Source organism: Leptodactylus fuscus, chromosome 11, assembly GCF_031893055.1.
Source record: "Leptodactylus fuscus isolate aLepFus1 chromosome 11, aLepFus1.hap2, whole genome shotgun sequence".
NCBI classification, from domain to species: Eukaryota; Metazoa; Chordata; class Amphibia; order Anura; family Leptodactylidae; genus Leptodactylus; species Leptodactylus fuscus.
The window spans coordinates 46350683-46365234 of record NC_134275.1 but is presented as its reverse complement, the minus strand read 5'-3'; the positions used below and the strand labels follow the sequence as shown (position 1 = coordinate 46365234).

The 14552-nt window shown below is 46.7% G+C and overlaps 1 protein-coding gene across 1 annotated transcript; it reads left to right on the top strand.

Annotated features, from left to right (window-relative positions):
- The first annotated feature begins 158 nt into the window (after positions 1-158).
- On the top strand, positions 159-13915 carry LOC142184607 (cholesterol 7-desaturase nvd-like). The gene is made up of 7 exons (XM_075259593.1): positions 159-582; positions 5451-5639; positions 6321-6499; positions 8713-8838; positions 9282-9401; positions 12689-12865; positions 13041-13915. Exons 1-7 carry the CDS (start codon positions 159-161, stop codon positions 13200-13202), a joined length of 1377 nt encoding a protein of 458 aa, XP_075115694.1. The 3' UTR covers positions 13203-13915.
- The last annotated feature ends 637 nt before the right edge of the window (positions 13916-14552 follow it).

Genomic DNA, 14552 nt, shown 5'->3' with positions numbered 1-14552 from the left:
CCTGTACACACACAGCCGGGGTGCGGGTCACGTAGCCAGGTAGCGGTTCTGGGGAACTACGGTTGCCATGGAGGCGGCGCCGCGCCGGTTGCGTGGAGACGGCAGGTATAATAAGAGGGCGGGGCGGGGGCGGGGCTGTGTCACAGGTGTGTGAGGGGATGATGGAGTCGGTTCCGCGGTCTCTGCTGGCGCTCTCGGTGCTGGGCTTGTTGGGCGCCGTGCTGCTGGCCAGTGCCGGGAGTCTGCTCCTCAGCGCCAGCCTCCTGCCCGACCTCAGCCGCTCCGCAGACTACAGCGCCCCCGCCAGGAGCCCCCTGCTGCTGCTGGGGTTACTGCTGCTCCTCGGGCTGCCGCTCGGGTGCTGGGGCTGGAGGCTGCTGAGCCGCCCGCTAGAGCTGCTGCGGAGCCCGGACGATGTGGGCTACATCCCGGAGCGGGGCCGGAGCCGGGCACAGACCGCCAACATGGTCCGGAGGCGGCGGAAGAAGGGAGACCTGCCCCCGGTGTACCCCAATGGCTGGTACCAAGTGCTGGACTCTCACCTGCTGCAGCCCGGGACCGTGCACAACCTCACTGTTTGCGGTATGTAGAGCTGCAGAGCTGAGCTGCCGTTACGTTGTATCAGTCCTGTCATATCTGCTGTGCTGCAGGACTGGTACAATATATTATGTATTATGGCTTTGCTATACTGATGGAAGGTTACATTGTATCAGTCCTCTGTCATATCTGCTGTGCTGCAGGATTGCTACAGTGGAGTTTGCGAAGTTTCCGACAGACTGGATGGGGCAGCTGAATTTGAGGTGACACTTGTAGGTTTGGGGAGGTGAACCTGGTTCTTTGTGGGATTTAGGGATGTGGCCATGGTGAGGAGAGCTGGGGATGGTGTAGCTTGCTTTGCAGAGATGATGGCCATGGTGTAGCTGAGTGTATTTTGCGAGGTTTGGAGCATGGTGCAGCTGGGTTGGGGGTTATCGGTGTGTGTGGTGTATCTAGATTTCTATATTAGGGTGAGGGGGATGTGGGCATGGTGGAGTTTGCTAGGGTAGGGTGCTTTAGATGACTTTGGGGAGATGGCGGTTGGGGAATTTGCTAGGTTTGGTTTGGGGGACATGGTGTCTGCTGGATTTTAAAGAATATGGGCTAAGTTGTGCTTACTATTTTGGGCAGGCTGAGTGGAATTTGTAGATGTTGCATATGGTTAGGTTCAGAGCATGTAGCATGGTGAAGTTTATGTGGGGATCTGGACTTGGTGTAGTTGAGTAGAGTTTGCGATTTAACTGTGAAAAACATGGATACTGGGATTTTTGGATGACCCTGGTGTAGCAGAGTTAAACTAGTCATTACACTATTGTGTAGTTTGCCATGTGCTTCTATGTAAATGCTGCTGTGGTACTGACATGAAGGGATCACTTAGGTAGGAGGGGGGAGACCCTGGGCTGGTCATTCTGGCTGTCATTACCTGGGATACTAGATCAAGAATAAACTTAGGGGACAGGTGTAAGGTGAAGAGATCAATGTAACTGTCCCAGATGACAACCTCCACTCTGCTACATCTCAGTGTTGTCTGATGTATCACTAGAAGACTGTTGCATTATCTGGTGTATGGCAATCGCTCATTGTCAGCTCTGCTACATCTCGGTGTGTTTCTTGGGTTACCACTATGAACCTGTTTGTCTTGAATATTTTGATGTACAGCAATAGATAAATGTCATCTTCAGCTCTGCTACATCTCTACCAGGAGTATAGATGGATCAATAACATCACATGTGTAGTCAGGCAGGTGAGGTGGATCCTGGTTGTTGGTCACCTGTTTGGTATCATTGTCAGAGTGTGACTTAAAGGGGACCTCCAGGTATGTGTGTACTCTTGGGGACATGTTCTGTGCTCTGTATGATTGCCGTTACTGTAACATCTTATGCTCCTGCAGCTGATTTCTTGGGTGATGTCTCCTTGCATCATGAGCTGGAGTGGGGACAACCTGATGAATCACAAGATGGAAAGTTGTGATAATTTTGCAATGCCTTGCTGAGTTCCTCAATGGCTGCTGGTGGGGGCCATGTGTGGTCCAGGTTGACAATGCTGGTGGTTGTAGTTGCGGGGAGTGTAATCGTACACTACGGCAACCTTTGTCCTGTGCGGTAGTTCTTGTAGAACCAGTTTCCCATAGTCAGGAATGTGGGGTCGCTGCAGTTTGTTCGTGTCACAGTTCTCGAGAAACCAGTTTATTTTAGAGGGTGCTTGGTACCTGCCTCTGCTCGGCAGCCTGCAATTGGGTAAAGGGCTGACAGTCCCATCATTGTCATGGCCTACTTTATCAGTGACTGGAGACTGTCTGGCCCTGTATCTGTGTAGTCACTGTAGGAGTAACATAAAACATAACTTTTAATAAACTAAAAAAGACCATACAATACATAGAAGTCCACTAAAAAAATATATAAAGTGGGGTAACTGTATATAATGCTGATCGATGGGAGAGTATAATAGCTCCACCCTAATAGCCCTGAGTTATGTGCCCACCTAATAACCATACTCAATTCTTTGGTAAATAAAGGGTTAACCCCATTGAGTGAATAACCCCAACACCTAAAGGGGGTCTCTAATAGACACAAGAATCCCCTTACAAAGAATGCTACAATGGGAGCTGGGCATAAGATGAAGCCCTATAATGCAGGTCCCATCTATGTCAATTTGCAATGGGGCCATGACCCTGTATCTAGATCACATGATCAAGAGAGGTTCAGATTTGGGGGTTTTACCCATCTGCCCAAAGTTTGAGAAAGTTGCAGAGGTTTTCATGATATAATAACTTGAGGGTCTCCAGGGAACATCTCCACTGAGAATTGAGTTCATGGTTGTGACCCCCTTTCTCATTGTAGGACCCTCTTCTATTATTGTGCAGAGGAGCTACATGTTTGGCCCAATCTCTTTGGACTCTCCAGCTGTCATGAAACTACAACTCTCAGCATGTGCCTGATGGGAGTTGTAGGCTCTACATAACTGGAGGGTCACAGTTTGGCGATATTGGATGAAAGCCCTTCTAATGGGCATGATGGGACCGGACAGGTGTGTTTGAGTTGGTCATGCCCAATCCTTTGTTTCCTACTGGAGATGAGCCTCTCCCAGACTGGTACACACACTCAGCCCAGTATGTATGTCTATGGAGGAGGCAGAAGTAGTGATGCTGCATGGGGGAAGTTTGTAAAACACTAATGGCTTCCTCTACGTGTTGGTATACAGAGTCTGGCACAGAGCTTCATGGCTTGTGCTGGGTGCGCTCAATGCCAGGCTGGTGTCTGTACAATTTCACAATGATGCAAAGTGAACTTCAGCCCCGGAGGCAAACAGTCTGCTGTAATACCCTGTACCTGTGCCAACCACACCTAGCACGCTGCTGAGAGCTGCCGGACATGGCACAGAGGGTGCAGAACACTGCCAGCTGTATGAGATGGTATATAAGGGGTACTGTAGGGATAGATTGGCTCTATACTGTCATGTGGTCAGAGGGCACAATATACTTACAGGTATATGAGATGGTATATAAGGGGTACTGTAGGGATAGAGCAGCTCTATACTATGTCATGTGACCACCCCATTACAGGTGACTGAGATGTCTGGAAGGGTTTGTGTTCTTATATTGTTTCACATGAGGCTTTCAGGTATGTGAACACTATGGCCTGGTGTGCGGACTGCCTATCACCGGTTGGGTCATCAGTAGTGGGGGGCAGAGCCGGTACTGGGATCTGTTAACCTGTTTCAGACTGAGCCCTGCCTCCTGATTACCATACATTGCTGATTCTGCGAAATAGCGGGAGCTTTATGGAGACATGAGGGGATAACTGAGGCCAGCCCCTATAGATATACAGTCCGGCTGCTATCTATACAGGGGTACAGTACAGGGATCGCACTTTGTAGAGGCTAAAAAAAGTTTAAAAAATTAGTAATGAAAAATACAAAAATTATGTATGCAGACTTATACAAACAATAATCTTTATTTGCTGAAACTGGACAACCCCTTTAAATAGTGACCTCTTCTCCTTGCTATCCTACATCTATCTCCATTACTGTGATCTGGGGTCAGGATACTCACAAAAAGAGTATTTTAATTCTTCTGAACAATGTAGTACAACCTACTCGTGATCCACCGGCAAGGCTCAGAATATGAGAGATGATTGTGAATCCCGACCTCAACTTGTTTAGCAGAAGACGGTGTGTAGGGTTTTCTTATGTGGGTTAAGTTGTAGTTTTTCTTGGTACAATTTCTTGGCATGTAAGACTGGCCTCATCTCCCCTGACAATAGCAACAGAGGATCAAGCAGGTGTATGGCAGTAATTTGTCGTTTTGCAGAACAGGATAAATAACATTATTTTTGGATGGTGCAGACTTTTGCCCTGGGGATCACTGACCTGGTTAGTTTGATTACTTTGTAATAGTTTAGTTGTTTCTAAAGTTAAAATATAAAACTTCTTGATCACTTTACCATATACTGTAGTGTAGGGAGGACGTACCATGTACTACAATATGTGTCATGACAACCACTTGGACCTGGCAATCTCCTCAAGGGAGTTGAGGCTGAATGACTTTGCCATCTCCTCACCCCCCTACCCCCCCAAACCAACAAGTCGCCTTGATCACTATCTTTCATAGCAGGGCTTGTGCAATGTACTCGTTTGGCTTTAAAGGGATATCCACAGGATGGGGGCAAAGGTCTATCTAATCCTTGCACCCCTCAAATCACAAGAACAGGATGCCACTTCATTGTTAATGCATGGTGGTGCCAGAGATTAGGCTGATCGCAGTATATAGTAAGAGTCTGCTTGCTGACTGTTTCTAAACTACTGGAATAAGTGATATTTCTCTAGTATATGCTCACTGTGCAATGTGGAGCCAGTGAACTCTCTGATCCTCCAGATTGGGCAGATAAGCACATAACTGTGAAGGTGTCAGGACTTGTGTGGCCTACATGGGGGGGGGGGGGGGAGAGCTCCAGGTCTCATCACCTCTTATGTAACACCTCCGACTCCACACCAGGAGTGTCAAACTTGGCTGTAGGAGCTGCTGCTTTCGGGAGTTATTAGCAGGCACTTTGTAGAATATTTGGCTTCATTAACTGGTAAATGAATGAGCCAAAAATTGCCACCACACAGTGCTCTGTCAGAGTATGAACAAAGCTATAGAGCTGCAGTGTTCTGTCTGCCTTAAAGGGCCCCGATATGTACCATAGCATCGGCATAGACTGCTGCCTTATAGTGGGTGTTGTGGTGGGAGGCTGAGCTATGCGCTAATGGGCCTCAGCAAGCTCATTCAGTGAAATCCTACAAATGATGGGCTGAGTGTAGACAGGGGAGGCGGCATTTATTGTACACAATCGGAGGATGATGGGCAGAATGACTGTTATCTGATACTTACAATGTTCTGATTGGTTGACTTGATGTCTCTTTCTGTCTTTCAGGTGAACAGCTTGCAGTGTACCGTACTCTGGATGGTAAAGTGTATGCTGTAGATGCCTACTGCCCTCACCTGGGTGCAAATCTTGCCGTGGGAGGCAGAGTGGTCGGTGACTGTATCGAATGTCCCTTCCATGGCTGGCAGTTCCACGGAGAGGATGGCAAATGCAGCCACATACCCTATGCTGAAAAGGGTAGGTAACAAGTGTTGGGAGTAGATTCCTGTGTGCAGGAGGTGCAGTGTACGCTCTAGCAGAACCTCTGTAGTCACTTCAGTATGTGTAGATGTTGGGTAGTCACTAGTGTTGAGTGAATAGTATTCGTCGAATACCTCGCCAGCATAGGAATGCATGAAATCGGCCAAACACCAAGGGGTTAAACGCTTCAAAGATTCGATGTGTTTAACCCGTTGGTGTTCGGCTGATTACATGCACTCCTATGCCGACGAGGTATTTGACGAATACTATTCGCTCAACACTAGTCACCACACAGTAAGTGTAGAGGCAACCTAAACTAATGTAATTCTGCAGGGTACATGCAGCGTGAGAAACCCAAAGGGACTAAACCTGCGTTTTGAGGCAGTGAGATGTCTGGGTTATTTTGTGGAGCTGTATTTAAAGGGATTGTCAAAATTAGAAGAACATGGCTATTGTATTCCTGAAATAGCAACACACCTGTCCATGTTTGGGTAGTCGTATTGGACCGTATGTTCAGTAATGGAAATGAGGCTGAGCTGCAATACCCGCTTGTGTATCTAGAAGAGGTCGGCCATATTTTTCTAATCCTGGGATCCCCTTTGGGGGGGTGAATTAAAGGAGGTAACGGCTGACTCACGGTACCATAAGGCACTTACACAATCTCCTCTATCCTTGCAGTTCCAGAGTTTGCCAAAATTAAGACTTGGCCATGTGAAGACATCAACGGCATGGTGTTCGTCTGGTATCACTGTGATCAGATCAAGCCAACATGGAACATGCCTGAGCAGGAAGAGATCACCCGTAAAGAATGGATATACAGAGGTCGCACCGAGCATTACGTCAACGCTCATATAGAGGTGAGGTGTACAGAAGGGGGCACTGTCCTCACCAACTCCTCTCTTGTCCTCACCGTGCAGTGTGGGGAATGTAGTCATGCTAGTTCTGCAGTGAAATCTTAAACCCACAAATGTGACAACCAGAACAATGCTGGGAGTTTGAGGTTCATGAATGTGAGAACCGTCCTACGATTGGCAGGCAGTACACGTTACAGTGCCAGCTATTGCTCCCTATTATCAGCCACCACCTCTGGAGGGGGAAGGGGAATGGAGCATGTGCAGAAAACTGCCATGGACATGACTCAGACATGCTCATGAGGAAGCTTTGAGGTGGTGGCAGTCAGTCGTCCCATACACTACACCTATAGTATGATCATCAGGACATGTGTCCTAGGGTGTGGAGGTTTTGTCTCGGCTATTGACCCCTGTGAATAAACGACCATGTTATATTTGGCAGTGGAGGAGGAAACTGCATAAAGTAGTCTTAGTTTCACCATGTGTCCTCCATTGGAGCAGATGTCCGCAAAGGGTTATTGTTAGCCATTTTTTATTGATGTGCTCTCTGGATGGGTCTCCAAAGATGGTCAGCGGGGAAGACTTTATTGAAAAGACTGGTGCTTGTGCACTGTGACCAGTTTTGTTTACATTACATGCTATGATTTTCTAGTGGCCATGTGATAGAATTACAGCCTTTTCCCATTCACTTCTATAAGATGAGGCTGACATCACATGACCACTACAGATCAGACTAGTGCAATGCAGTGAAGGGGTCACAGTGTTCCTGTGTTCAGCCTTGTGGGGGGGCTTGGGTACGAATATGACTTGCCCTATAAACGGTGCTGTAGTAGAGCTGCATCTTATAGGTCACAATCTTAATCCTTGCTGCTATTGAAACCTCCTGGGCTGCAATAGCAAGTGAGCTGCTCCTGTAATGTTGTGTGGGAGCCATTGAGGAAGGAGTAAAGGGAACCCTTCCCAACCTAACCTGAGGGGTTAACTGGCCACAGTCTCTCTGGTCACAGGCACTACAGCCGTGGTTCTTACACCAGCACAAATTGAGGGGTCAACTGGATTACTAAAATAACCTGAAACTGACAAGTGTTAATAAATGCAAATTTACTGAAAATCAGACAAAGATCTCTTAGAAAAGCGTGAAAGTAATGTCTGTGAGGACCGGAGTGTGATGTCACACTTGTAACCAGTTAGTAAAGGGTGAAGTGAAGATTACAAAGGGGAAGGCCCTAAAACCTGTTTCTATGGCTGCACATATTATACAAAACCATATCTAACTGTATCTAGCATCCCTGGATGTGGCCACAAGAAGCTGATGACAAACTGAATATGAATGGTAACCAAAGACTAGAGGTGACCTCTGAGATACAGCAGATCACTCCATCCCCCACAGTATTAATGGAAGTTGACAGAGAAAAGAAAGTCATGCTGGAACTTGCCATAATCCATATTGACAAGCCACAAAGCTGTGAGAATGTCCTGTGGACAGACGAGACTGAACATAAACCTGGCGATTTTTGGCAAATTCCATCAATTCACACAATGAAGCCTACAAAGGACAGAACCTGCTGTGACCCCTGGAGGGGGCTCTGGTATGTCTTCCATGTGTGCTGGGTACAAGGAAACCTCCAGACCATGGAGACATTAAGTAGTGGCTTGTCAGAAGGCTTGCTGTCGGTCGTAGAAACATCCAAGAATTGCAAGAGTGAAGCATTGGCGTATTCTGGAAGGTCTTCTGCGTCTTGATTGAAATCCTATTGCAGACCTGCGGTCTGGAGAAGACATCACATGAGACAGCCAGACGAGTCTACTCACAAGGAGTGACCACAATATCTGTGAACTGGGGCAGAAGTCTCTGAGGCTCACCTTGACCGCCTCAAAAGGTCTTGCAACAATCTTCAGTTAAGGGCACCCCTGTTCTTGTCCAGGCCACCTCTGTTGGTTTGTATCTTACAATTCTTCTGAATGACAAGTTTCAGGTGATGTCTTATTGTCGTCTGGTGATTTTCAGTAAATATTTATTAAATCCCTTTTGTCAGTTTTTGGTGACTTTGGGTTTTTCTTTAATGGCCGGCACAAACCCTCTTGCCCACTTGTATATCTGCCCTGGGCCCCTCTAGACTTTAACCAATTCCTGGAAACCCTCTTAATGAAATGAATCTTTGTACGTCCTGTGCGACCATTTTTGAATCTTCCTCAGTGTGTGCATCTTCCAATTTCAGGAGATCCCAGAGAATGCGGCAGACATCGCCCATCTTAGTTTCCTGCACGAGCCCAGCATAATGAGTGGGGTCGACCTCCGATACACGAAGTCTAGGATGTGGGATTTCTTCAGGCACAATTGGAAGGTAAAAATGTACTTGGCACCTACTGAGGTGACATCAGGCCCCATGACAACACTGCCTGCCTTGTGACTTGTCTAGTGTTATCACAGGGATACAGACCCAAATACTGATGGAAATCTAAGCAGTGGCAGCTGGGATGGGGACAGGACCAGGAAATGTTGACATTAGGACACTGCAAGATCCTGAAGACTCAACCATATTGCCTTACCCTGCCCAGCCCATTGTGACTCCTTTCAGTGACTTGGGATGGGATTGTGGGGTCACTCTGTAGCTCCTAACGTTGGTGAAAGTTATTGCCTTGTGATCCAGAAGGTGGTGGTGCTGCCAAAAAGTTGAACATTGCTTGCTTATATTAAGGAGTCTCAGAGTGATCATTGGATGTGCGATGGGAGTCCCAAACCCCTGTGTAGCCCTAGCCTAACAGCCATTGTATTTGTTGGTTTCAGGTCCGGTGGGAGCCAGAAGCAGCCCCCAACAAGCACTGCTCCCAGATGTTCCTGCAGCACACCTCTCTAGTCTTCGGGAAGCATTTCTCCTTGCTGGATGTGGATGTCGTCGCTCGCCAGGTAAGGTCTGTAGACTTGGTAGTGATCTGGGCTGGAGAGGAGCGGCCACATGAGGCCCTTCACCCATCTGTCTGGCCGTAAGTGGTGCTGTGTACAGGTCCTTATCTGCACTGTCACTTCAGGCTTCATGACTTCTGTGTTCAGTAGCAGCCATGTGTAGGGATGAGCAGTGAGTGAGCGCCTATGGACAAGGGGTGAAGATATTATTCCACTTTTATATTTGAAAGCAGCTTTGGATGTGAATCTAGCAAACTCTATTGGAGTTTCAAAAGTTGCCATTGGGGACACTGCAAGATATGGCCTAACTGGACAACTATTCGTATTCTCCGTGTGTGCTTTACTGGATAGTCTGACTAGGTTTACTGTTGGAAGAGGAGCGGCTGCACACCTTCAGTGACAGGGGAAGGTCTGATCTTTAGCCATTTTATGGTATTTACAGCACTAGGTGGCAGCATAGAGGCTGGGGGAGGGGATGGAGCACATTGACATAGATTCCTTCCCAGGTTTCTCAGCGTGATCAGGGGTCGGTCTACGCTAGGCCAGTGTGCAAATGCAAAAAAGCTGTGACTTGCCATGTGTGACCTTGGCCTTAATATCTTGAAGCTGGATAACCCCTTTCTCTGCAGATCCATTCCCAGCCTTGCTGCCCCTTGTATGTATTTACATGCAATTGTCTGGATAGACTACATATCCCATGATGCACATGTTGCCTTTTTATGCCCCTCCCTTTTCCATTCTGCTGCAATGACCTCATGGGTAATACATCCCTTCCACATCTGAGGTCACGTCACATGATGCTACTGTGATGGGTTTGCAGATAGATCTTGTATATCAGTTTTTTTCCCTGCTAACTTCTTTAAATCGGAGTAATGTTTTTTGTTTTGTTTTTTAGCATTTTGTTCCTTCCTTTTAGGGAGTGGATTTCCCAATGGAGTCCCCTCCAGCCAGACATGGCACATGCTGAGCTATCTGGGAGCCCTGGGCTCTGCCACTATAGGGCCTTATTCACATGTCTAGATTTTTATAGACAAGGACACCCCCTCCACCTCCCTGTGGATGTTATGCTGTCTGTCTGTGAAAAGTAGATTGAGAACATTGGCAAAAAAAAAAAATGGCCACCCCATGTATGATGCCTAGTTATAGAAAGTATGTTTTAAAAGGTTGTTGGGTTTGTTTGGTTTTTTCCCCCCTGGATCTGTTCTCTGAACCTCTCACTTTATTATTCTAACTTTTTTTTGTTTGTTTTGTCCTCTGCTCCCCTTCCTGATGGGAAGAAAGTTCTAAAATCTTCCTTCTGCTGTGACTTGTCTGTCTGATGTTCTCTCTGGCCAGTCTTGGCTTTTAAACCTTGAATGCCTTCCCTGCAGGTGAGTCTTCTGGGTGTTGTAGCGCACATGAGGACGTTACGTTCTGATCTTGCTCCTGAGTTCAGACTGTTCCTTCATTGGATTGTTACTTGTGCTAGTGTCTTGCAAAAGTATTCCCACCCCTGAACTTTCACATTTTGTCGCCTTACAACCACAAACTTAAATGTATTGAGATTTTCAGTCATAATACAAAGTAGCAGATAATTGTGAAGTGCAAATGGTACATGCCTTAAAGGGGCTCTCATTCAGGAAATGGCCATTCAGGTGCTGCCTCCAGTTCTTCTAAAGGTGCACCCCCCCCCCCCCGTTTTAGTAATAACGATATGCTAATGAGGCTCACAGAGCACCCTGGCCTTACCCTAGGGCCAGTGAGCACCCCCACCTCCTAACTCAGTAACACCCTTCTGTAGCTTGTGTTCCGTTATGCCCTCCTCCACACTTACTGTAACTGCCTCCATCCTCTCTCACTCCTGGCGCTTCAAATCCCATGCATGCACAGTAATGCTCCATTTTCTTGTAGCTGCCTATAGAACTCGCCATACTGCTCAATATGCTGTTATATAGCAAGCTACACCAAAATGGCGCTCAGGCATGTGCAGTACTGGAAGAACTGGAGGCAGCACCTGAATGGCCTTTTTAAATGGGATTTAGGTCTGGACTGTGACTGGGCCATTCTAACACATGAATATTTTTTGATGTAAATCATGCCACTGTATCTCTGGCTGTATGTTTAGTGACATTGTCTTGCTGGAAGGTGAATCTCCTTCCCAGTCTGTCTTTTGCAGCCTCCAACAGGTTTTCTTCCAGGATTGCCCTGTACTTGGCTCCATCCATCTTCCCATCAGCTCTGAGCATATTCCCTGTCCCTGCTGAAGTGAAGCCTTCCGCCAGCATGATGCCGCCCCCCACAATTTCTCACATTGGGATGGTGTTCAGGGAGATAAGCAGGGTTACTCTTCTGCCACACAGTATTTTGCATTTAGGCCGAAATGTTCAGCTTTGGTCTCATCTGACCAGAGCATCATCTTCCACGTTTGCCACAAGCCATATTGGGAACACAGCAAACGGCACTTGTCTTTTACAACGGTTTTCTTCTCGCCACTCTTCCATAAAGGCCAGATTTGCGGAGTGCATTACTTATAGTTGTCCTGTGGACAGATTCTCCATTTGCCTGAGCTGTGGATTTCTGCAGCTACTCTAGTGACATGGGCCTCTTGGCTGCTTCTCTGACCAGTGCTCTCCTTGCGTTATCAGTTTAGGTGTACGGCCAAGTCTTGGTAGGTTTACAGTTGTAGAATACTTCTCCATTTTTTGATGATTGATTGAACGGTGCTCCTTGGGATGCTCAAAGCTTAAGATGGATTTTATAACCTAACGCTGCTTTACATTTTTCCACAACTTTCTCTGACCTGTCTGAGTTCCTTGGTCTTCATGATGCTGTTTGTTCACTAGTGTTCTCACAAACCACTTCAAGTTATACTAAGACTAATTACATACAGCTGGACTCTAATCACTCAGGAAGTCACTTCTGAAGGCAATTCTGTGCGCTGGATCTTATTTGGGGATATTGGAGTACAGGGGGGGTTGAATACTTTTACAATTTACTGTATATACTTGTCTCAAAGTTCCTATATACAGATATGTGGTCAGGTGAGTTTGGTCTTGGATAGTTGCTGAAGATCTTATTTCTCATGGTTGACTAAGTCAATAAGGTTATCTCATTAGGATAGTGTTCCCATCTGCATTGTCCAGAGGGTTGTATTGCGTTATTGGGGTGTGTACAGTGTTTGTTGCTCCCCTCTGGTTGCTATGGTCATGTTCACATGAGCAGCCATATCTAAGTCAACAGCCTGGCTGCCAATCTCTAAGATGTGGTAAGTGTGACCTATTTCTCTCACATTCTGTGCTTGGTCTCCGCAGGTTGGTCCCGGTATCGTGTACCTGTACTTCTCCCACACTTTCTTGGGTAAAGGGATGATCCTGCACTGTGTGACGCCCACAGAGCCTCTGCTGCAGAGAGTATCTCACAGTATCTACTACCAGAGAAATATCCCAGCCATTGTCCCAAAGTTCATTCTGAAGGCTGAGTGTATCCAAGTAAGTGACAGATGGGTAAGGGGTAATGGTATTGGAAAGGGGGGTTGTTTGGAGGGCCCATGGGTGAGATGAGTTTGTTGCCCTGATCTACGCACACCCATTAATGTCGTAACCTGTTGGCGTTGATGGCTGTTTCTTTATCCACCCACTTGACTAGACTTGTCTCCTGTTTTAGTTTGAGCGGGATGTGATGGTCTGGAACAACAAGAAATACATCTCCAAGCCTCTGCTGGTGAAGGAGGACTCCGCCATCCAGAAACACCGCCGCTGGTATTCCCAATTTTACAGTGAAAACAGCCCCAAACTTCATTTCCAAGAGGACAGTTTGGATTGGTGAAGAGTAAGAGGGAAGGATCGAGCGACATGTTATACCAAAGGCAGCAATTAAAAACGAAAAGCACTAAGGACGGCATGAAGTGATATTTATTGTTTTTAGATGACGCTGAGAGACTTCACTTACACTAGGTGGCACTGAGCGGAGATTCTACGCCTTGGTTGACCTGGATATTTTTATTTTTTTTGTTCCCTCCCTCTTGTATTTAAAGTGCCTTTACTCATGCAAAGTGATGGGAATGAACACAATGTCTTCCCTTAAATATTACTATAATGTGCCAAAGGGGGCGCTCTGCCCAATGTACAACTAAATAATCATGGCTGGATTTGAGAACTCCGGGTAACAGACATTACCAAGTAGCAAAAAGCTTAATTCAATATGGGACGCTCTCTGCCATAGTATTGTGAGGGTGGTGGGTGGAGCTTGGATGACACACCCCTGAGGAACTTAATGACTGTGCATTGTGGCACTTCTAAAGCTGGAATTTTAAATTTTAACTTTTCACCATCAAGTTCGAGCTCTGTATGTTCTGTAGTTGCTGCCCCTCTGCTCTTCCCTTAGTGTCTAGTTTATTTCGCTTGTGTTGGATAAAGGGGTGAGACTGACTGCTGAATTTGCCCCCTCAGTACTATAGTAGAAGGGTGGTGAGTATTAGCAGGTGCTCAGAGCTTGAGGTGCTGAAGATAGTGGAAGGTTCTCTGAAAGTTCTCCTTGTGAGTAGAACAATTCTATAAAATTTGTAGTTTTGTTTGGGTGATGAGATCTGACCGTGAATACAGTGGCTGAGAAGTATTGGACATGTCAACTTTGTAAATGTGACTTTGACACGAAATCCTCACCAGATGTTGGTAACAATGAGAAATGATTCCAAACACACTTAGGCCAGGGCCCCACAGGCTGTAAACTCCGCAGAGGAAACGCCGTGGGAAAAATTGCGGTGTTTTACAGTACTTGCAAAGTGGATGGGATTCATGCAAATCCCATGCCCACTTTGCAGAAAAAAATCGCAGCGCGGACACACTGCATTTTCCAAAAATGTTGCAGTCTTGAAAATTGCAGCATGTCGATTATATCTACAGAAACTCCGGCAGCTTTCCCATAGGTATAATTGTAACAGAAAGTCCGTGCAGGAAAACGCTGAACTTTCTGATCAAAGTGCTGTGGGAAGAACCGCAATGCGTTCACGTCGCGGTTGTTCGGTTCCATGGGGCCTTACTGACTTGTATTAAACTTACTCCTAGAGCCTTTATTGGTAATGAAGCTACAAGACCCCTCCAGTATGGAGACTGTATAGTGCCTGCATTGTCTGGTGCCATTTTGGCCCATTCTTTCTCCGTCCTAGAGGTTTGGGAT

Coding starts and splice junctions, on each gene's coding strand:
- LOC142184607 (XM_075259593.1), top strand. CDS start 159: ATGATGGAGTCGGTTCCGCGGTCTCTGCTGGCGCTCTCGGTGCTGGGC. Junction 583..5,450: donor GCACAACCTCACTGTTTGCG/GTATGTAGAGCT, acceptor TCTGTCTTTCAG/GTGAACAGCTTGCAGTGTAC. Junction 6,500..8,712: donor ACGTCAACGCTCATATAGAG/GTGAGGTGTACA, acceptor TTCCAATTTCAG/GAGATCCCAGAGAATGCGGC.